Here is a 22,234-nt window from a genome sequence, read left to right as displayed (position 1 = left end):
ACATAAATAAATGACAACGTATAATCTGCCAATCGTTATTTATTTCAAGACATACATGAGTTATTAGCACACCAAGCTCTTTGGATCCTTCTCACATATGAAAGCGTAATGGTTCTCACACCAGAGATCGTTCAGCAAAGCAGTTCTGTACACGGAACCGCAGTATTCGCCGGTCGTTGAGTTATTGGGTTCTCCAGGGGAAAAGAGGTCGTAGCCTGCCTCTTTAAGAGTTTGACCTGGTAATAAGAGCAAAGTTAAAAGATTTGTTTAGAGGTACTGATTATTTTTACAGAAAAAAAAATCTTATTTTATGTGGATTTGTGAATACTATATATAGAAATGATTCGCTTTGATTACTGATAACAAATTTGTCTATGACCGAACACAACACGAACACAACACAACCGAACACATCAGAAGGCTCTGTAGATCAGATAGAAGTGTCTATAGATGTAGCTCTACATATAACATTTTATCTTTTACTATGAACTAACAATACTTATTCACAATTAAATAAAATGACGAGAAAATTAATTATTATTAAAATTTTGCTTGACAAAATATTATTATGCTGCGTCAGTATAGTACGGTATGCACAAGGTTCAGCGCCTAAATTCTATCTGGTCTTGTTGACGTCTCGTTTATCACGTGTACTGTCACTAGTATTTTTTTTCCTTCCATAAAGATCTACCTATCAGACAATTTATTATACAGCATATGTAGATATAATATCATTTTTAAATACATGTTGCTCTTATATTACAGCGACAATTAAGTGTCGTACTATTGGTGTAAAGTGTTATCTAAATTAGTATTATAAATATGAAAGTAAGTGTTCAATGAAATTTGCTGTGAAGTAAACTTGAAGTCTAAAGAAGGACATAGGCTACTTTTTTTACCTAACACTTGACAACTACCACCCTAAAACGCGAGGGAAACCGCAGGTCCCAACTAGTATTAGATTATTATAATTGATTTACCTTCTATCGTTAAGTATTCTCCGTGTTCACCCCAATCATTGAAACCGACGTATGCAACATCTTTCCAAAAGTTTCCTACCATGGAAATTGCTGGATTCTGTGCGAAGATTTCCACGATAGCCTGAAAAAAAAGTTTACTTTCATAAAAACCTTTTTTTGAGATTTACGGACTTTGACGCTGTTTGAATTATTAATAATTCATCGCCAGTACTCAACCTTCAAACCGGAAGTCAAACATATTAAGTACAGTAGTTTGGTGTTCAATCTGATTAGTGGGTGTGCCCACCCAGATGAGTTTGCCAAAGCCCTATCAACGAATACAACTATTTTAATCAAATTTGGGCTTATCCATCCATTAAGGTTTGAAGTAGTCGTTGACAATTATCGTCTTAATTAGAATTATATAATATAAATATATATACATTAACCCAATCTATATTTATGTTTAGTAAAATTGGAGTGTCAATTTGTAATATTAAAATAACAACTTTGTACTTAATGCGTATGTATACACGGTGCACAAATCAACATAAAATTTTCTTCAATTTGTCCATCTGTCTGTGTCTGTCTGTCTTTTTGTTCCAGCTAATCTCTGGAACGGATGGACCGATTTTGACAGGAATTTCACTGGTAGATAACTGATGTAATGAGGAGTAACTTAGCCCAAGTAATAGTAACAAAGTCGCGCGCACTCAACCTACCTTTGCTTCGGTCTTGCTATTAATAATGGTCAAGTAACCGCCCTCAGCCGTGCACGCCATATAAGCTCGTGACCACGTACGCGGCACTTTGTGGAACTTGTAGCAGCTTCCAGTTGAGTTGTAGTAATGGTAATCTGAAAGAAAGCGAGATTCATTTCCGTCCTACGTAATGCGTGATTAATATTTCATAAATCAGTGTTGCCTGGTTCAAATCAGCAATCTTCTATTACTACAGACCATTTCAACTCTAAAAACAGGAGAATAAAACCAAAAAGGTTGCGTAAATTCACAATAACTCATTCCTTTCATAACAAAAAAACTAGTTTTTAAAATAAGAATTGTATGCCTCGGAGAGCTCATCATAGAACTGACCCTGCACCTGATCCGTTCAAACATTTTAGAAAGGGTATATTATTTGTATTACCCACCTTCTGTTGAGACTGGTATTGACAAAATGTTACAAGATTGAAGCATTACTTAGTTTCCACTTCAATACGAACTGAGATGGCCTAATAGTTAGAATGCGTGCATCTTAACCGATGATTGTGGGTTCAAACCCAGGCAAGCAACACTGAATTCATGCTTAATTTGTGTTTATAATCCATCTCGTGCTCGGCGGTGAAGAAAAACATGGTGAGGAAACCTGCATGTATCTAATTTCCACGAAATTCTGCCACATGTGTATTCCACCAACAGGCATTAGAACATCGTGGTGTAATATGTTTCAAATCTTCTCCTCAAAGGTAGAGCCTTAGCCCAACAGTGTGAAATTTACAGGATGTTGTTATTACAGTTCCAATGCAATGAAACCAACTTACCGTTGTCTATGGTACCGCATTGATTACGACGCTCATTAGGATTGTATTTCTTATAACAAATGTATGGTCTTGTCAGCTTGCAGTCCATGTCTCCCAGGTTTCCACTTGAAGTCATATACAGGCAATCCTCGTTATTATCCCAATTGTCAGGCTCTCCAGCCGCCCATTGAGTGTACTTGTCGATTGGGAGTCCTGGTGAATTTTTAATAAACAGATAATATACTACAAAATTTGATATGTCTTATATAGAGAATGTTTACTTGAATCTACATATATATGTACAGTAATGTCTCGATGTCTTGTTATATAAGTAAGAATTTAAATACAATATTTCTAGATACTTGAATATAATTATTATATGGCTTTTAGACGACATCACTTCAAACGCCACCTAATTTTTAATAAGCGTCTAGAAAAGTTCACTTGGTGGTAGGGCTTTGCAAGCCCGTCTGGGTAGGTACCACCCACTCATCAGTTTTATACCGCCAAGTAACAGTACTCAGTATTGTTGTGTTCCGGTTTGAAGGGTGAGTGAGCCAGTGTAACTACAGGCAAAAGGGACATAACATCTTAGTTTCCAAGGCTAGTGGCACTTTGACGATGTGAGGAATAGTTAATATTATTTGCAGCTCATTGTCTATGGGTTATGGTGACCACTTACCATCAGGTGGGCCATATGCTCGTCCGCCAACCTATACCATAAAAAAGTTCCTGATTTATTAAAATTAATTTAAGTTTTTTAAATATTTATCTTTGATTCTCATACCTTCAACAGAGTGGTAGTCTTCTTTTGAGAATGTCGCATGATATCCAGTGAATATATCGACATTCGCCCTTGTCATTCTGAGCATTGCGTTTTTCATTCTAAAGTTCGTCGGTGAAGCTAACACCGCACCTGTAACAAGAAGGGTATGATCAAAGACAATAATCTCAAATACTGCGGAACATCCTCCCACAAATCTCTGGTCCAGCATTAGTTTTCAATACAATATTTATAAATTGTAAACAGTTAACCTAACATCGCAGATTCAAAGCCAACAGCATCATATATTTTGCCCCATTTTTATTGGTTGTTCATCTCGTGGTCGACTAATGAAAACAAGGCGAGGAAACCTCTCCATGAAGAATAGTAATCGTAGAGAAATCTGCCACATAAATCATCAGGGCAAAAATTTTGCTAAACTTTTTGAAATAATGACGAATTATAAATAATTTAATATATATTGTAATCGATGCTAAAGAAGGTATTTTTAAAATTAAATCATTGCATTCAATGAAAATTATTATTATTAAAATATATAGAAATTATAAATATACTTGATTTATCCTGTGACCAAAATTTGGCGTATTGAATTGAATAATTTAGACGAATTCGAATATCCAACCAATACAGGAGTTATTCTACTAAAATACTTACCTTCAAGATGACATCTCAGCCTTGCATCGTGCCAATTCGCTGGAATTTTCTGGTACTTCAAGTAACCATTAACATCGTCGTCGTAGGTATAGTCGCAACGGAAAGAATTATCTGTGTGAAAAAAATATAAACTGTCAATCCTATACAATATTAAGTAGTATGGTGATTGTATTTTAAACAATTAATAAAAAAAGTTATCTGGCTATGTTAAATCATGATTTTGATTTTGATAATAAGTTTCTTTAAGGCATTTAACTATGTCGTAGCCAATAAGTTAAATTAGGTTTTTAATTAAATGCCTAGCGATTTTACTAAACAGCATTCAACCAGCGGCCTTTTTTCAATCATATATCGGATAAGGTAATTAGATGCAGATTCTTCTGAAAATCTTAATATTTACCTTGGTCATTTTAGTTTAAAACATATATTTATATACATATATGTTTGAGTAATTAAGAAGGCTAGGCAATTAATTTAATTGTTTATTGAACTACTTGTCTGGGACAAATACTTAAAAGTTATTTAATTACGCCATGAACTTTTTAAATTTATAAATGCAATAAGAGATGACATATATTTTAGACACGACCAAGTTTGACAAAAACAAAACTTACAGAGACAGTAATATTGGCTTGGATCTACTTGCAAATTCTGATAATTCCACAAATAATTCGAACGGATTTTATGACAATCTTTTCGGAACGAAAAATAAAAGTATATTATTTTACATATGCAAAATTACAAACAAATTGAAATAAAACAAGGAACTAAAGTTATTAAATAATAAATTATTCATAACTTACTTAATGGGCTTCGTGCAACCCCATTTGGGTATGTATTAACTCACCATATATTCTACCGCCAATCAGCAGCACTTAGTATTGTATTGTGCTTTGACAGGTAGTAATCCAGTGGAACTTCTATAGTTCCACTGGCAACACACAACACACAAGGGTCATAACATCTTAGTTTCCAAAACTATTGGAGCATTGACATTGTAAGGGATGCTATTTAAAATTTCTTACAGGCAGTGGAAATCACTTGCCATAATATGGCCAATTTGCCACGATGTTCGAATGTATTAAAACTAATATAAGTATCACAAAATAATATCTTATTTACCCGCCGAAGCCACGCAGACAATGATCCCGAGCAAGAAGAAACTTAGGAGAAACATGCTGTTAAACTATAGTTAACACAAAAAATATCTTTCCGACGATATATATTCATTTTTACCGTAAATAAATCGTAATGAGTGTAACGATTTTCAACATTCGTCTCGAATTTCATCCTAATTAACATTATGATAACAATGAATGTATATAGCAAGGTCGTAATAATATCATTATTTTCTGCAGCTAAATGTAGGATTTGTGTTAGCAATTAGTACTAAAGGTGGAACTAAAGAGCCGAGATGACCCAGCGGTTAGAGCGCGTACATCTTAACTATTGATTGCGGGTTCAAATACAGACACTGAATTTTCATGTGTTTAAAATGTGTTGATCATTTTGAGCTCAACGGTGAGGGAAAACAACGTAAAGAACCTGCTTTTAACTAATTTCAACAAAATTCTGCCAAGTAAATCTACCAATATGCATTGGAGCCGCGTGATAGAATCGCTCCTAACCTTCTCCTCAAAAGTAGAGACCTTAGGCCAGGATTGGGAACTTTACAGGTTGTGACGTTTAACTAATGGTTATATTCTTCATTTATTTGGATCCTGAATCAAGAAATAAAAGTGAATAATACATTAATCAGTAAGCCAATCCAATAACTCATATATTGACGTTTGACATTGAAATTAATAAACATTTAAAGTCTAATGATTTACTGCTGGACATAGGGCTCTACATCCAGTCCAGTCCCATCGCCTTCCTCACATGAGATCAAGTCGTTTTCCAGCTAGATAGGAGGTAATCGCCAACTCAGGAGGCTGAGTGATATGCCTAGGACTTGCTCAACAGCCATAACCTGCCTAATACCACTTTAGCCATAACTCTGGTTATTTTTCTGATAAACTAATTTCTAAATCTATCTTGAGATATACCTAGCGACCACTCTCACTCCATAGAATTTTGACCAACCATTAATATATTAGTTCCAATAAATATTACAGATGGACTGGGCGAAGGTTACCATACACTGACCAACTGGAGTGATTACATGGATTGCCTATCCAGTTACACTAGCTCACTCATTCTTCAAACCGGAACACAATAATACTAAAAATTGCTGTTTGGCAATAGAATATCTGGTGAGTGAGGTATTATCTACCTAGAAGTGCCACCAAGCACCTACGCCTTTTTAAAAAGCTACCACCAAGTTCTAACCACAAACTGTTCTGAAGCTCAAATTGTTCGTGTTAATAACGTAACATTGGCTATGATATATGTGCAACTGAAATATATGCCATCGTTGTATTATCAATATCTAATTTAAAAAAAAGCCGTCTATGATAATTAGCATTTTATTATCATAATACCAAACATATAACAATTGAATATGACAAATTGCAGCTTCGTAAACAACCACAGAGGCTTGTATGTCTTCTTCATGCTTCGCTTTCCAGATCATATTTCTGGAATTTCTGACAAAAAACTGTACCTATCACCTTAATCGCGTAAAAACCTCGTGTGAAGTCCGAAAATTGATCCGATCAATTTCATCCGCGTTAAAAGTTTCGGCCCTGCTCCCGTGGGTTTTATGTAGTTAAAAACATTTTTCAATAAAAGGACTACCTGACACGAAAACATTTTCAAAGTTGGACTGGTACGAGTAGATCTTATTCAAACATACAAACAAACTCTTCGGATCTCATAGTTGATAGTCAAAGGCATATCATTAAAGTTCATCCACAATTGTAACGACAAAACCATAGATTAATAAAGGACAGGAATTCGGTCTTTTTCTCATTAATATTTATTTAATCTTCACAGATTCATCATCCATGTGTGTGTGTCTTCTTTAGAATCGAAAGGGTCCAGTGATTAGTATATCTTAAAGGGCACGCCCAAGAGAGCACCACTGAATCTTAATCTTTTTAAATTGTGTTTATAATTCTTATCGTGGTACTGGTGAATGAAAACATCATCCAACATCCACCAACCGTCAAAATACCAACGTAATATGCTCCAAACCTTCTCAAAGGTAGAGAAGTCTTTATCCCAGTAGTGAGAATATACAGGCTGTAGATTTGGTCTCTTCTTTAACTAAATTGTTACGAAACTTTTTTTATTATTACTCGCAAATTTTTAAAAGGTACCAATAAATTTACACTACAAGCATTGCTAATAATAATTAAAACAACGATATTGTTTTTAATATTGAATTGTACCTACTTTTACTTAGGGTGCTTCCCTGTTCACAAGAGATAAACTAAATTATTAAGTATACAGCCTGAGGATCGGTTTATACAAGCCCGTGTGTTGGAACTATCCAATTATCCTTACTAACCTCTAATTAACAATACTTTTGTATTTCCTTCAATATAAAGGCCAAGTGTGTAATTACAGGCACAAGGAGTATAAAGGCATAGCTCCGATAGTTTAATTGACTTAACTTCGTTTCAATAAGTAATTCATACAATTAATATAACCTTCAAAAACTTCTTATAGCCAAATGTTTGAAGACGAAAGTTTTCTACAAAAGCGTATCACTTGCCATGAAATACAAAACCAAAACGTGAACTAATGGAACTAATCCCCAAAGTTAAACAAAGTTGAAATCAGAAATGAGATTATCCGGAGATGATTCGTGAATCGGCATATGCAATGCACCCAATGAGGTGGGCCCGTGGCCTAAATTAGTGGCGAAAACTTTAGCGCACTTTGGGAGAGGCCTATATCTAGCAATGTTAATAATTACTGGAATCAATGTTTATTTCGTCATTCCTAATTTTGGTAGTAAATGTCAATTTTAGAGCTCTTACAATTTCGGTGTTGTTAATATAGAAGAAACTATAAGAAATGTTTTAGAATGAAAAAATAATAAAATAGTCAATTATTTGGTGTCAACAGCTGTCGGCGAATTAAGATTTTTTTTTTTCAAATTGATTTTCAATTATGTTGGTAGATAAGTAATGTCGACCTAGTCAACGATGCAGGGCAAATGGTAGTACATTATTTATTCTCCAAGTCTCATTATGGGAAGGCAAAACCGAAAGGTTTTAACTGATGGATGACTGATTTACATAATACGCACACTATGCGTAGTTACCTATTAAAGAATATAAAAATCATTAGCTGAGATGGTCTAGTCGCTAGAATCTTAACCGATGATTACAGGTTCAAACCCAGACAAGCACCACTGAATTATCACGTGCTTAATTTGTGTTTATAATTCATCTCAAGCTCAGCAGTTTAGAAAAACATCGTGAGGAAACATGGATGTGTCTTATTTCATCGAAATTCTGTCACATGTCAATCCACCAAAAACCGGATTGGATCAGCGTGGTGAAAAATGCTCTTAACCTTCTCCTCAAAAGGCCTCCCTTAGTCTTGCACTAGGAAATTTACAGGCTGTTATTATTATTATTAACAATCATTAGAAGCCATACAAACTCTACTTTTACACAATAACATTACAAATTAACTGATATGGTTTAGTTAATAATGTTAATTTTAAACGGTTTTTATACGGTAATCACATAAAGTAATAATTTTATCGATATTGTTCCAATTCATTAAAACAAGCATTGTAGTCTTGAGTGAGGTTCGAAAGGATTGTTGTTATGCCGGTAACTATTATCAAGAAACGATTCATTTAAAATTCTTTATTGTATTTTTTATTTAAAGACTTGTACAAGCAAGAAAAGTAATATAGGTAACTCATATTCCTTGCAATTGGCTGGAATATCTACTATACTTGGTGGTTACCACCACCCACTCGTCCAATATTCTACCGCCAAATAAGTAATGTTGTGTTTCGGTTTGACGGTTGACAGAGCTAGTGTAACTGCGAGCACAACTGGTGTGACAGCTTAGCTAACATGGTTGGTGGCGCATTGGGATATAAAGAACGGTTAATATTACTTACAGTATTATTATTATTATTATACATTTGTACATTGTCCTATGTTATAAAAAAGCAAAACAGATCATTTCTTGCATATAGTATTAATAGTTACCGGCCAATAGTTAGTTGACAATGAATATATTTTAAAATTATATTTAGTCTTTGACCACCAACATATCTTATAATGAAATGATATCTTTGAGTGAGTAGTATGTATGTCATATGTGTGTGTAAATTTTTTTTATCCTATAATAGACATATTATGCGTCAAATTTATAAAACTTTACCAACAGACAAACATATGACGTCACGCTATAGGCTCTCGAAGGGTAAATTAAAATAAATCCACCTTCCCCCTCTTTTTTTTCGCTGGAAAAAGTTTTACGCGCTTCCCCCGCGTGATGGAAAGTAGGGGGGTGTGTGGGGCTCCCCGGTTTCCTGGACGCCGAGTGCGCCCAGATCCATGGGGTTTACCCACTAAAAAACCAGCGGTACCCTCTCCGTCTTTCGGCGTGCGCCACGGGATCGCTTACGCATGCTACCGTAAAAACCCACCTTCCCCCTGGGTCAATCTTCTAACGAAATTGCTTGCATCTTTACATACAAAACGATACAATTATAAAATGTTTTGTTAGCATCTTGTGATTTAGTGAATCTGTGAATGTTTTTTTGACGTGACAACGTCTTACAAATTGGTTTGCCGGGTGACACTTCAAGAAACTGCGTTACGCTCCGCTCACGTTATGCGCCCACAATGAGAGCGAGTGAGAGGCACGCCTCCCTTCCACTCGGGCATGGTTAGCCCGCCTAAGAGCGAGAGAGACAGACAAAATTCAGTGCGAGATTCTTTGTATAAATTAATGCTTTAAATATAATTCTTTGTATAAATAAATGTTTTAAATTGTTACTATTATTTCATCCTTCTTCCTACTATACGAATGAATATTCACATTAAAATTATTTTACCACTCAAAGTCGTTTTCACGTAAAACTTTCGCCCGTATACCGACATTTGTGTTAAATGTTTATAGACCCCAGTACAATGACCTAAAATTGTTTTGACATGTACAAAAGTAAAACTTTGTAAAATTACCTTGATTTGATATTAGCGGTTATTTTTTGGAAAAAATTAAAAGCAAATTAATGTCACTTAATGATATATAATTCATCGATTTCTTTACAATCTTTTATTGTATTTAAATATATAAAATTATTATTATATGATATAATTTAAACATAAAAGCTTGCTTTTACAGTCAGTTATTATTTTAAAAATCATTATCGATCAATATTCGGCGACGAATTGACTCTAATGTTTAAAAAGCATTTTAATTTATTGACCCAAAATATATTTCAGAAATACTTTATTGACATTTGGTATAATTAGCTTAGTCATCCGTTTCACACAGCAGACTATCTACATCCTTCTCACAGATAAACGCGTATTTGTTTTCACACCACAAATCATCGTACATCCCATTACGATAGACTGCACCGCAGAATTCACCCGTAGTTGCGTTATTGGGCTCACCAGGTGAAAACTTGTCATAACCAGCCTCTAGAAGTGTATCACCTGTCAAGAAAGATTTGACGTTCTTAAGTAATATTCACATTTGTTGCAACAAATTACACCAGATCTTTAAACCAACAAATATTTACTTAATATTATGTACTTGGTGGGTTAGTATCACTCATCTGATATGCTACCGCCAAACAACAGTACTTGGTATTGTTGTGTTGCGGTTTGAAGGGTGAATGAACCAGTGCAACTACAGGCACAAGGGACGTAAAATCTTAGTTCCCGAGGTTGGTGGCGCATGGCGATGAAAGGAACGGTTAATATTTCTTACAGCGCTATTGTCTATGGGCGGTGGTGATGCCTTACTATCAGATGGCCCATATGCTCGTCCACCAACCAATAGCATAAAAAAATCATTAAAATTCTATTGAAATGTTTACTCTGATTCATTGCGGGAATATAAAAAGATAAATTACTTGTATATAATATTACTGGTATTGTTAAAATTAATATTCTTACCATGAATAGTCAAAAATTCGCCGTGTTCTCCCCAATCATGGAATCCCATAAAAGCAATGTCTTTCCAGAAATTACCGACCATGGAACTACCGGGGTTTTTGGCAAAAATTTCCTTAATCACCTGCAAACATTTAGACATTTTGTAAGCAATACTTAATCAATATATTTAAAAATATTGCCAGTGAGCCATCGTAAGTGCTTATACTTTTACTTTCGATTTCAGTTCTGTAATTCACAGATCTTCGTGACGAAAGTGTATGACGTCAAAATACTATACTATACATATAATAATACTGACGTCTAATATACTGCTGCTGTCGTGATTACGACTTGATGCATTAGGTACGAAAGTTTTGGTTACAGATTTTCTGATAATGACAATGATAAGAATCATCACCTTCTTGAAAAGTGTCGAAAATTCTACAAACTAGCACATGTTAGTCATTACAAAAATTGTTAAAATTGCAATGATCTGTATTATTTGTCAAATCACCAAAACCTTCTCCCAAATGCGTTCTACTCTAATTGTAAGATTATTTGTATTTAAATTTTCCATTTTTGGGCAATATAGTTTTTCATTTTTTTTCCTTTCTAATAAATTATGTGTCAAAAGATACAGATCTATTACTTACCTGAGCTTCAGTTTCGCTGTTGATAATCGCTAAGTGTCCTCCTTCAGCGGTGCAGGTCATGTACGCCCGAGACCATGTGCGAGGAACTCTATGAAACTTATAACAGCTTCCAGTTCTAGGGTTCAACTCATACCCTGTAATGAACAAGTAACCGTAGCAATAAATAGGTAAATTTAATCATGTAATAAATATTTGAGAAAATTGAAAAATGTATTCATTTAAAAATTGACCTTCAATATTTTGGGTTCTAGTGTGGTTTTTAAAAAATGAAAATTACAGCAGATCCCTTAGAATAAGGCGAGAATTTTTTTCTGAAATTGTTATCAGGAAATTCATATAACCAATAATTTCAAAAACTGGTAATACACGTGTAAGCAAATGCAATTGCAAATTGCCATGAATGGTGATAGTCACTTTCCTCTAGGTAGGTATCTTGATCGTTTACTTTACTTTACTTTATACTTTATTGTACACCACATACAAAATAAATAAATAGAACATGGATCTAGCCTAAATAAAAGAGGCCTTCATTTTTACCGCCATAACTACTATTTACTATTGTACGCTTACCACCTGTGCCATAAAAAACCCAAGGTTATTTACCAGGATCGACAGTTCCGCAGCTATTAAGATGCAAACGTTTGGTAGATTTCTTGTAACACATATAAGGCAAGGGTTCGGAACAATTAACGTCAGCCAACAACCCGCTCGATAACATCAGGAGACAGCTCTCCTTGTCTTCATAATTATCGGGCTCGTCCTCTGCCCAACTGTGGGGAATCTTTGATAGAGGTACGCCTGAAATAAGATACGAGTCATGCTAAAATATACTTGGTACAATTTATCGGTTTTTAGAAGGAGAGTTCAAAAGTGCAAGCAACAAACACTAAAATATGAAAATAAAGAGTAATTCTATCAAAAATCTAAATCTTTATTCAATACAAATTTATTGAGTTGGTACATATAAGCGTTATTCTTATTTAATCATTTACAAAAAACTACAAACAATTGCATTTGACAAAAATCGATACTAAAAAACTGTTTTATTTTCCTCAAAGATAATAATTTTGCTTTACAATAATTTTAATGGCATGACATTACTTGATATGATCTGGGTTTAATTGTGCATCTGTTATCGTATTAGTGTCGAAAGGTGACAATATTATCAACTTATATATAATATGAATGTATATACAATAGCACTGTATTTACAAAATATGAGGCACACGTTTTTAATTTATGTTGAGTATCAAATGTTTTTGAAAATCTTTGAATGAAGATCCACTGATTCTTAAATAAATTTGACGATTATTTAAAGCGATAACTAGTAAATAAGTCATTTGTAAAATATATGTGTAAGAAGGTAATAAAAGCAGATGCTGATAGAGAATATTTCTGGCTAAAAATTATGACAGCACAGTTATGTAAATTGCTTAAGATTAGTCATGTGAGAGCTAAGATGGCCCATTGGTTAGAAAGCGTGCATCTTAATCGATGATTGCGGGTTCAAATCCAGGAAAGCACCACTATATATATATGTGCTTAGCTGCGTGAGGAAACCTGTGTCTAATTTTTTCGAAATTCTGCCACATGTGCATTCCACCAACCCGCATTGGAACAGCGTGGTGGAATATGTTCCAAAACCTCTCCTTAATGGAAGAGGAGGCCTTATCCCAGCAGTGGAAAATTTACAGGCTGTTACTTTACTTTACTACTTAGTCATGTGACATGATCCGTTTAGAAATATACCCACCTCTGCTTCAAAAATGAAGGACAAGTTCCCAGGTGTATTTACGTGATATATCATTAGCGAGCGGGATTTTAAACTATATTAAGATATAAAAACTACGCAATACTTGAAGCGGGCTTGAACTGAATTGTTTGCTTTTTGCAGTACATTGTGATATTGTAACAAGATTTATATTTAAAACACCATTTTGTTTTCCTCGTCTATTTGTAGTGGGCGCTCTTAACTCCGCCATCAAATGGGCGGTTAAAAGACTGAAGTGGTTGATTAAATTAAAAAAACTATGAATAAATTTTTATATTCTTAATTAGTCGAGATGGCCCAGTGGTTAGAACGCGTGCATCTTAACCGATGATTGCGGGTTCAAACCCAGGCAAGCACCGCTGTTTCATGTTCTTAATTTGTCTTTATAATTCATCTCGTGCTCTGCGGTGAAGGAAAACATCGTGAGGAAACCTGCATGTGACAAATTTCATAGAAACTCTGCCACATGTGTATTCCACCAACCCGTATTGGAACAGCGTGGTGGAATATGTTCCAAACCTTCTCCTCAAAGGGAGAGGAGGCCTTTAGCCCAGCAATGGGAATTTACAGGCTGTTGTTGTTGTTGTTGTTTAATTATTGTTAATTGATCAACTCGTGCTCAATTGTAATAGAAATTGTCGTGAGGAAATCTGCATGTGTCGGATGAAAATATTTCACATGTGTTCACCAAAATCAACGACTTCGTGGAACAGAACGCTGCAGTGGATTAGAGCTCATAACAACACGCTACAACGAGAAGCATGTTTCATCAAAAGATGCAGCAATTATTAATATAGTGACTCTACCTTGCTAATTAAGATTTAAATTTATTAGTAGTATTAAATAAAAAGATAAATCTAAAAAAATACCTTCAACAGAATGAAAATCGCCCCTCGAGAAAACGCTATGTATTCCGGTGAAGATACATCTTTGTATATTTTCCTGTTTCATCAGATCTTTCATTGCAGTTTTCAGTTTTTCATTAAGGGGTGACGCTAACTTTGCACCTGTAAATAGTTTTGTTAGTGCATTATGTACATACGTGCTACATTTCCGGTGAAAATTTAGTACCTTTAGATCTATTCTGCTCTTTTATGTATTAGATCTCTATGTTCATTTATCATTAGGCGTGTCTTAGTGTGCGTAAGAGAGATTTAAGACATCATGAGATATTAATAAGATTATGGTGATCGAATTTATTCATTAAATATTAATTTAATGCGTAGGAGCAAACACCAAGAGCCATAAATCCACACCAGCGCCATTTCTTAGACATTTTCTGCCTCGCACAACCACTTTGTGGAACCAGTTTTTCCGAACCGATACGACATGGGAACCTTCAAAAAAGAGCGTTCTCCTTCCTTAAAGGCCGGCATCGCAACTGCAAGCCCCCTGGTGTTGCAAATGTCCACGGACGGTGGTAGTCACTTTCCATCAGGTGAGCCTCCTGCTCGTTTGCCACCTATGAAAAAAGCCATATACCCCATTCCATGATGAGAATGTTTCTTCATTGGCCAAATAATTTTATTAGGTTGTTAAATTGTCAGTACACACATTGTTAATGATACAATCACATCGAATATTCTATATTGCACACACATTTACAAACCATAAATCTGCAAATGTGGTATCGCTAAAAAGCTATCTCTTTCACACAAACTTTGACCATATGACTCGACATAGCAATTTGAATGGACACACCACCCAAGTATTGATAAATTTAATTTAAAAAATAAGTAAATGTAATATGATTACACGAAGAACAGTATATTACCTTCAAGATGGCATCGCAGTCTGGCCTCGTGCCAATTGGCTGGCACCCTGTGTAGTTTTAAGAAGCCCTCAGCGTCATTAATATATTTATAGTCACATCTGAATTTTCCATCTAAAAATTATTATTTCATTATAAGATAAAGATCAGTAAAATACACACACACACACAAAAGTTTATTACTTTAATAAACATAGTATATAGTGCAATATATTTAACTATTTCAAAACATTTTACTTTGCTATTATTTAATTCAAAAATTCAAACAATTGTAGTAGTGGTCGCACGTGTGTTATGGCGGTGGTCGTAAGCTTGTGCCCTTATTTTATGTATATTTATCTTGAAATTAAAACTGACATCATTCTAACTTTCATATAAATTTGTTTACTTTTTTAGTTGCAAAAGCGTATCAAACAAACGAACCATCGTACGGGTTTAGTTGAATAAATTGATTGCTTTTTTCTCGATAATGCCTATCATACATAAAGAATACTCTGAATTTATTATGATTAGCTTTTTATCCTTAAACTATAAGCCACAAGATTTTTTTACTTATATTAGAATATTAAGGAACACAATGCTAAGGGAACCTTCGGCTTATTTTTTTTAAATATATTTGTTTTGTTTTCCTTTAAAAAACAATATGGGCGTTCACACTTTTTCTCCACAATTCGAAGGCACAGAGGGTATATAGCAACGAAATAAACTAATAATGTAAAACCAATCCAATCCAATCCAATCCATCAGCCCATTTCCGTCCACTGCTGGACATAGGCCTCTCCAATTGCACGCCACTGAGATCGTTCTTGGGCTACTCGCATCCAGTTCCTGCCAGCCGTCTTGCGTAAGTCATCACTCCACCGTGCCCAAGGACGTCCTACACTACGTTTGCCGAGACGCGGTCTCCACTCTAGAACACGTTTCCCCCAACGGTTATCGGTTCTGCGGCAAATATGGCCAGCCCACTGCCACTTCAGCTTACTAATCCGGTGGGCTATGTCGATGACTTTGGTTCTCTGGCGGATCGCCTCATTTCTGATGCGATCCCGCAGAGAATATCCCCCATAGCACGCTGAGCGACTTTAAACTGGTGGACCAGCCTTGCCGTGAGTGTCCACGTTTCGGCTCCGTATGTCATGACGGGTAGGACGCACTGGTTGAAGACTTTCGTCTTAAGGCACTGTGGGATCGACGATGTAAAGATTCGACGTAATTTTCCAAACGCTGCCCAACCTAGCTGAATTCTTCTATTTACCTCGTCCTCAAGGTTGCTTCTACCAAATCGCAGAGTCTGCCCAAGATAGACATATTTTTGAACAACTTCGAGGACGGTATCGTGTATCGCAATCGGTTCCGGTAGAACATGTTCATTGAACATGACCTTGGTTTTATCCAAGTTCATCCGTAGGCCGATACGCATAGAAGAATCAGCCAGATCGTTCAGCATTTGTTGTAGGTCCTGCAGCGTTTCTGCTACGATGACGATGTCGTCCGCGAATCTCAAGTGAGAGATGTATTCGCCATTGATGTTGATGCCACGTCCTTTCCAGTTCAGCGTCTTGAACATATCCTCCATTGCATTAATGAACAATTTGGGGGAAATAACGTCCCCTTTTCTCACTCCTCGATGCAATGGTATGGGATTTGTTTGCTGATTCTGTACTCGGACGGACATTGTGGCGGCTTCGTAGAGACATCTCATCACTTGGATATATCGCCAATCAACTTGGCAACGCTGCAGGGACTCCAGAACAGCCCAGATTTCAACCGAGTCAAAGGCCTTCTCATAGTCCACGAATGTGTGGTCTATGGTGGCGTATCCGGTCCGAAACCCGGCCTGTTCTGGGGGTTGGAATTCGTCAAATCTTCGCGCAAGACGGTTCGTGATCACTCTTGAAAACAGCTTAAAGACGTGACTCAGTAGGGATATGGGACGATAGTTCTTCAGCAGGGTTTTGTCTCCCTTTTTGAAGAACAGGACGACCACACTCCTACTCCACGCCTCCGGAGTTCTCCCTTCAAAGAGGACAGAGTTAAAAAGCTTTTGGAGTTCCTTGAGTACCGGATTACCTCCTGCTTTTAATAACTCTATAGTAATACCGTCCTCTCCAGGGGCTTTACCATTTTTAAGCTGTTTAAGAGCAATCTCGATTTCGCCAACACTGACTTCCAGCAGGTCTTCTGAGAAATGGCGTGTTAATGTAGCTCTAGAATCCTCATTTTCGGGATCAGGTCGAGGTACATGCGTTGCGTATAATTGGCCGTAGAAGTCCTCTACTTCCGAAAGAACTGCCGTCTTGGAAGAAACGACTTCTCCACTTGATGTGGTCAACTTCGTCAGGTGGCTCCAACACACTCAAACACCTTAGACCCCCGATTCTGCTCGATTGCTCTTTCAATCGTAAGAGTATTGGAGCACCTGAGGTCGTGTCGTACGCGCTTGCTGATCTCTCGGTTTAGTTGCCGCTTCTCTGACGAAGTGACAGGTGGGTTTACACGTCGTTTCTTCATTAGCCCTAAGGTCTCTTCTGAAAGTTTGGACTTCCTGCCTTTACGCTGCATACCACAAAATCTTGTACCTTCTTCCCTGAGAATTCGAACTACATTTTCTAGGGTCTGGTTTACGTCTGTTGTGGTTTTCACGGCAGCGAATCGGTTCTCCAGGTTTGACTGGAACGTTTCAGATCCCGCAATGGGTTGGAGCAGCTTTGGTCGGAGCGTGGACTTCATCAGACGAACGCGCTCTGTCTCGTCTCTGAATATGTGCCTCTTGTCTGTCATGATGAAGTCTATCTCGTTTTTGGTCATAGTGTCGGGGCTTTGCCACGTCCACTTCCTTTGGGGCTGTTTCTTGAAGAAGGAGTTCATCAAGAAGAGCCCCTCCCGTTCGAGGAAGTTGACAAGCATTTGCCCCCTATGATTCCTACATCCAAATCCATGGGGTCCTACTACCGATTCGCTGCAATTCTGTACTCCCACTTTAGCGTTAAAGTCCCCCATGACAACGTTGTAGTGGGTTTTCGTGGTGAAGTGGAGGGCCTTCGATATATCATCGAACAATTCTTCCACTTCATCGTCCGAGTGTGTCGAGGTCGGTGCGTACGCTTGCACTACCTTGAGGCTGTACCTCTCGGTGAGCTTTATTATGAGGTACGCAACCCTGTTCGACACACTGGAGATTTCCACTACGTTGTCAGCTAGGGACTTATTTACCAGAAACCCAACGCCACCTTGGGATTGTTGGTCTCCCTCTCGGAAGTACATTAGGTGGCCCGAATCGAGGGTTACGGTGTCCTCTCCCTCTCTCCGGACTTCACATAACCCTAATATATGCCACCTAATTTTCCCAAGTTCTACCTCAAGTTGCGCCAGATGCGAGTCGAGCCGTAGCGTGCGTCCATTGTACGTCGCAAGGGTCAGTCGGTTGTGGTGGCCTCCCGTAGCCCGGTGATTCTTAGCACCCCCCATCCCGCCGTTACCATCATCGCCACCATGACGAGGAATAGCGGGGCTGCCGGGAACTGGGGGCCGTAGCTTGTGTGAGTGCTGCATATAGAGGATATTGCCCATAATCGCCACGCTGGGCAGGCGTGTTGGCGATCGCAGAACGTAGCTACTCGCACCGGTGACGCTGCTGCCCGTCATCGGCCTGTGGTATTTAGCTACGTTTATTTTGATGGTTATACCGACATCATTCGGTCGCCAGAGCCTCGTTTGCTAGTTGGCAGGATGCACCACGGGCAGGTGAGGTTGGCTTGGGGTGCTAAGATGTAATTTGCGCCCCCTTACATCCCTGCGCCCCCTTACATCCCTTGTAAAAATGTAAAACTATCTACATATATAAATAGCCTATAGATATTAAGTTTATATATCAATTAGACCAAACAACAGGCACAAGAGACATAACATCTCAGTTCCCAAAGTTGGTGGCGCATTGACAATGAAAGGAATGATTAAAGTTTCTTACAGTGTCAATGTCTATGGGCGATAATGACCATTTGCTATCAGGTGACCCATACGCTCTTCCGTCAACCAATATCATAAAAAAGATCCCTTCTATTTCAACGTATTTCACAGCATTTGCCTTGATAATTAAAACCAATATACACTTTATTCTAGTAGGCATCTCAAGCACATTTGAATCGTCATTTTACTAAAATATGTTAAATGTAAATATATGCGCTGTTCGAAATGTAGAGAACCTACCGAGAACCGACAACAGTTTAACAGTTACTCTTTTCCATCATTTGAAATTCAAAGTTATGTCAATCGAAGCGCTCTACGTCTGACTTAATTTTACCGTCCTTATTATTGTTATATTTGGAGTCGGTGTCAGCCAATAAAACCCTACAGTATATCTATCAAAAAACAATACGAGAATACTTTGACAAATATGTTTTTTACAAATTACCTTTTACACAATAATATACTGGATCAATCAAGGGGCTCGTATCGCTTCTTTCTTTTGATTGTTGGGGCAAGGGCACCGTGGCTGACACCGGCTCCAAATATACCAATAACTATAACTACATGATATAATCGTTAATCGACTTTTAAGTAGTCTAATATTTTTCATTTCATTTAACTTAGGAAGACTCTAAAAAATATGTTGAATACGCAATTATTTTTATTACATTTTCGTGCATATTCATTTGTTTTAAAATAGTGTTTTGTTTGAAGTCGGTTTTTCTTTTTGTTAAAATTTTATTTATACAAATAAGTGAAGCTATCACCGTTTCGGAAAGTAGATTCTACCGAGAAGAACAGGCAAGAAACTCAGTGGTTACTCTTTTTCAACATTTAAAAAATACAGTCATATTAGTTAAATACAATTATATATGTATGTAATGTGTCCTGCCTGGAAGTCAACAGGTATTAATTCTTTTAAATTTGTTTTATATTTATTATATTGTATTTTTTATTCATCTACAAAATCTTGTATCGAATAATATGCCTTTTTTACATCGGTAAAATTATTCCGTAAAGAATTGGCGTTGTGGCCGAATCTGTGTATACTGTCATACTCGTCCCTATATAATACATATGTGTCTGACGAATGGTCCATCTGCTGGTAAATGGTCACCGTGGATGTTATGGAGCTCCGTGATCGTAATCGAAACAATTCCGAAATATAAATCTATCCGAAACCGACATAAACATTATTATAATTTCGTTTTTACATATAGCTATACTTAAAGACAGTACCTTATTTTTTTAGTCTATTCCTTTTTAATGATTATGCTTATGTGAATGAATTCGATAATCACTTTTATAATTTGTTGTAAATGTAATATTCGGAAACTATCGGATAATTCGTAATAATTCATATCCGAAACCGCTAAATTATTAATCGTATAATCGTATTCGCATCCAAACTATCTCTAGTAATCACTTCCCATAGACAATGGTACTGTATTATTAGAAATTACTTGATTGGGTAATGCGCTACCAAACTGGCCAGCTGGTACATATAAAAAGCAAATATGTATACTTACCTAAGCAAGATATAAGTCCAAATATAAGTAAATACGTCAACAGCAACATAACGACACACACAACTGAATCCAAAGCGAAGTGATAAAGATAACTGTTCTCATTACACTAAATAAATATAAACTCTTATATATTTACATGAAGTTTATCTGAATAATAATTATAATGATAAATTGAAAAGCTAAGTTCAAGTTGTGGGACCTGTGTGGCGTCTGGTTTTTCAAATAGCTTTAGATACGGGGAATCCCGCTGGGGAAATATTCCGATAACATATTACAATTAGCCTAATTTATTAAATTTTTTTATGGAATAGGTTGACGGACGAGCATATGAGCCACCTGATGGTAAGTGGTCACCATCATCCATTGACAATGACGCTGTAAGAAATATTAACTATTCTTTACATCGTCAATGCGCCACCAACCTTGGGAACTAAGATGCTATGTCCCTTGTGCCTGTAGTTACACTGGCTCACTCACCCTTCAAACCGGAACACAACAATACGTACGAATTGTTTTTTAGCGGTAGAATATCTGATGAGCGGGTGGTACCTAAACTAATCTTACCTTTGAGTGACTTTTTCACTTGTGTTCAGTATTCATGTATATATATTTCTGTATATCGTATCGTATCGTGTATGCTGCTCCTGCAAAAGTCGCTATGTGTTTTTTTTCATATTTTTCGATTGTTGTGCCGTTTTAATCGTTATTTTAATACGCACGAACTGTAAAAACATTTTTGTCATTAAGTAATTCTATAGTTTAAAAGTTTACAAATTTAAGTGTGCGATATTCATAGATAGAAAAATATAGCGATATATACATGTAATAGTTAATTCAATTAATTATTTTATAACTATTTCCACCTACGGATTCACCCGCTAGAAAGTAACGTTATAAATACAGTAAATTTGTTTATATCCTTGTAACGCTCTTACGATCAAAATCAAAATAAACTTTATGGAATAAGGTTTTTACAAGCACTTTTGAATCGTCATTTTACAATTAAGTGAAGCTACCACCGTTTCGGAAAGTAGATTCTACCAAGAATAACCGACAAGAAACGTAGTAGTTATACTATTTTAACATTTAAAAAATACAAAGTCATGTTAGATAAATACAGTTATTTAAATTAACATAGGATATATTGCTGTGAAGTCAACAGGTATTAACTCCACGCTTTTTTATCATCTATAAAGATCTTCATATATTACCTACAAATTGTCTAAACAATAATAAAATAGGGTTGGACAAACACAGCTACTGTCAGACGTTTTATTTTACAACTCAAACAAAAACGACTTGTACAGTCAGAGTAAGAAAACCTTCGTCAATTTCATTCCTTTATCAAGTCTTAAACTCTAAGTACCATTTGAATCTAAACATCACGTCATTGCGACGCAATATGTCATTCTCGATCGGTAGAGCAGATTATTATCGCTCATACTGAGCACACGAAAATAGATCTTAAGGTGACGAACCTTTTTTAATCCCGACTGTACATACATTCTCGTGCGTTAAAAACGTCTAAATGTTTTATTTTAGCAACCCTACTCATTAACTTGTTTCTTATCCAGTAAAATAAACATTAAAACCCCAA

The 22,234-nt window shown here is 36.4% G+C and overlaps 2 protein-coding genes across 2 annotated transcripts; both read right to left on the bottom strand.

Moving 5' to 3' along the window:
• Nucleotides 1–21: 21 nt before the first annotated feature.
• LOC124529919 (macrophage mannose receptor 1-like) lies at nt 22–5,141 on the bottom strand. The gene is made up of 7 exons (XM_047103858.1): nt 5,039–5,141; nt 3,917–4,027; nt 3,266–3,394; nt 2,500–2,691; nt 1,682–1,815; nt 981–1,101; nt 22–236 (listed from the first exon to the last, which is right to left on the bottom strand). The coding sequence occupies exons 1-7, from the start codon at nt 5,091–5,093 to the stop codon at nt 64–66; spliced, it is 915 nt and encodes a 304-aa protein (XP_046959814.1). The 5' UTR covers nt 5,094–5,141; the 3' UTR covers nt 22–63.
• A 5,136-nt stretch (nt 5,142–10,277) lies between these two features.
• On the bottom strand, nt 10,278–20,790 carry LOC124530031 (secretory phospholipase A2 receptor). Its single transcript, XM_047104004.1, has 7 exons — nt 20,638–20,790; nt 15,146–15,256; nt 14,241–14,378; nt 12,204–12,398; nt 11,601–11,734; nt 10,969–11,089; nt 10,278–10,503 (listed from the first exon to the last, which is right to left on the bottom strand). The coding sequence occupies exons 1-7, from the start codon at nt 20,684–20,686 to the stop codon at nt 10,319–10,321; spliced, it is 933 nt and encodes a 310-aa protein (XP_046959960.1). The 5' UTR covers nt 20,687–20,790; the 3' UTR covers nt 10,278–10,318.
• Between the last annotated feature and the right edge of the window lie 1,444 nt (nt 20,791–22,234).

Source organism: Vanessa cardui, chromosome 5, assembly GCF_905220365.1.
Source record: "Vanessa cardui chromosome 5, ilVanCard2.1, whole genome shotgun sequence".
Lineage (NCBI taxonomy): Eukaryota > Metazoa > Arthropoda > Insecta > Lepidoptera > Nymphalidae > Vanessa > Vanessa cardui.
The sequence above is the reverse complement of the archived record's forward strand: the minus strand, read 5'-3'. Positions and strand labels throughout refer to the sequence as shown.

What these genes read in the sequence shown, in the direction of transcription:
- LOC124529919 (XM_047103858.1), bottom strand. Translation starts at nt 5,093, where the DNA reads ATGTTTCTCCTAAGTTTCTTCTTGCTCGGGATCATTGTCTGCGTGGCT. An exon ending in AGACTACCACTCTGTTGAAG is followed by an intron (nt 2,692 to 3,265) that starts GTATGAGAATCA and finishes AAAATTCACCAG; the next exon opens with GACTCCCAATCGACAAGTAC. An exon ending in ATGCGGTACCATAGACAACG is followed by an intron (nt 1,816 to 2,499) that starts GTAAGTTGGTTT and finishes GCTTTCTTTCAG; the next exon opens with ATTACCATTACTACAACTCA.
- LOC124530031 (XM_047104004.1), bottom strand. Translation starts at nt 20,686, where the DNA reads ATGTTGCTGTTGACGTATTTACTTATATTTGGACTTATATCTTGCTTA. An exon ending in ACTGCGATGCCATCTTGAAG is followed by an intron (nt 14,379 to 15,145) that starts GTAATATACTGT and finishes AACTATTTACAG; the next exon opens with GTGCAAAGTTAGCGTCACCC. An exon ending in CTGCGGAACTGTCGATCCTG is followed by an intron (nt 11,735 to 12,203) that starts GTAAATAACCTT and finishes TGTTCATTACAG; the next exon opens with GGTATGAGTTGAACCCTAGA.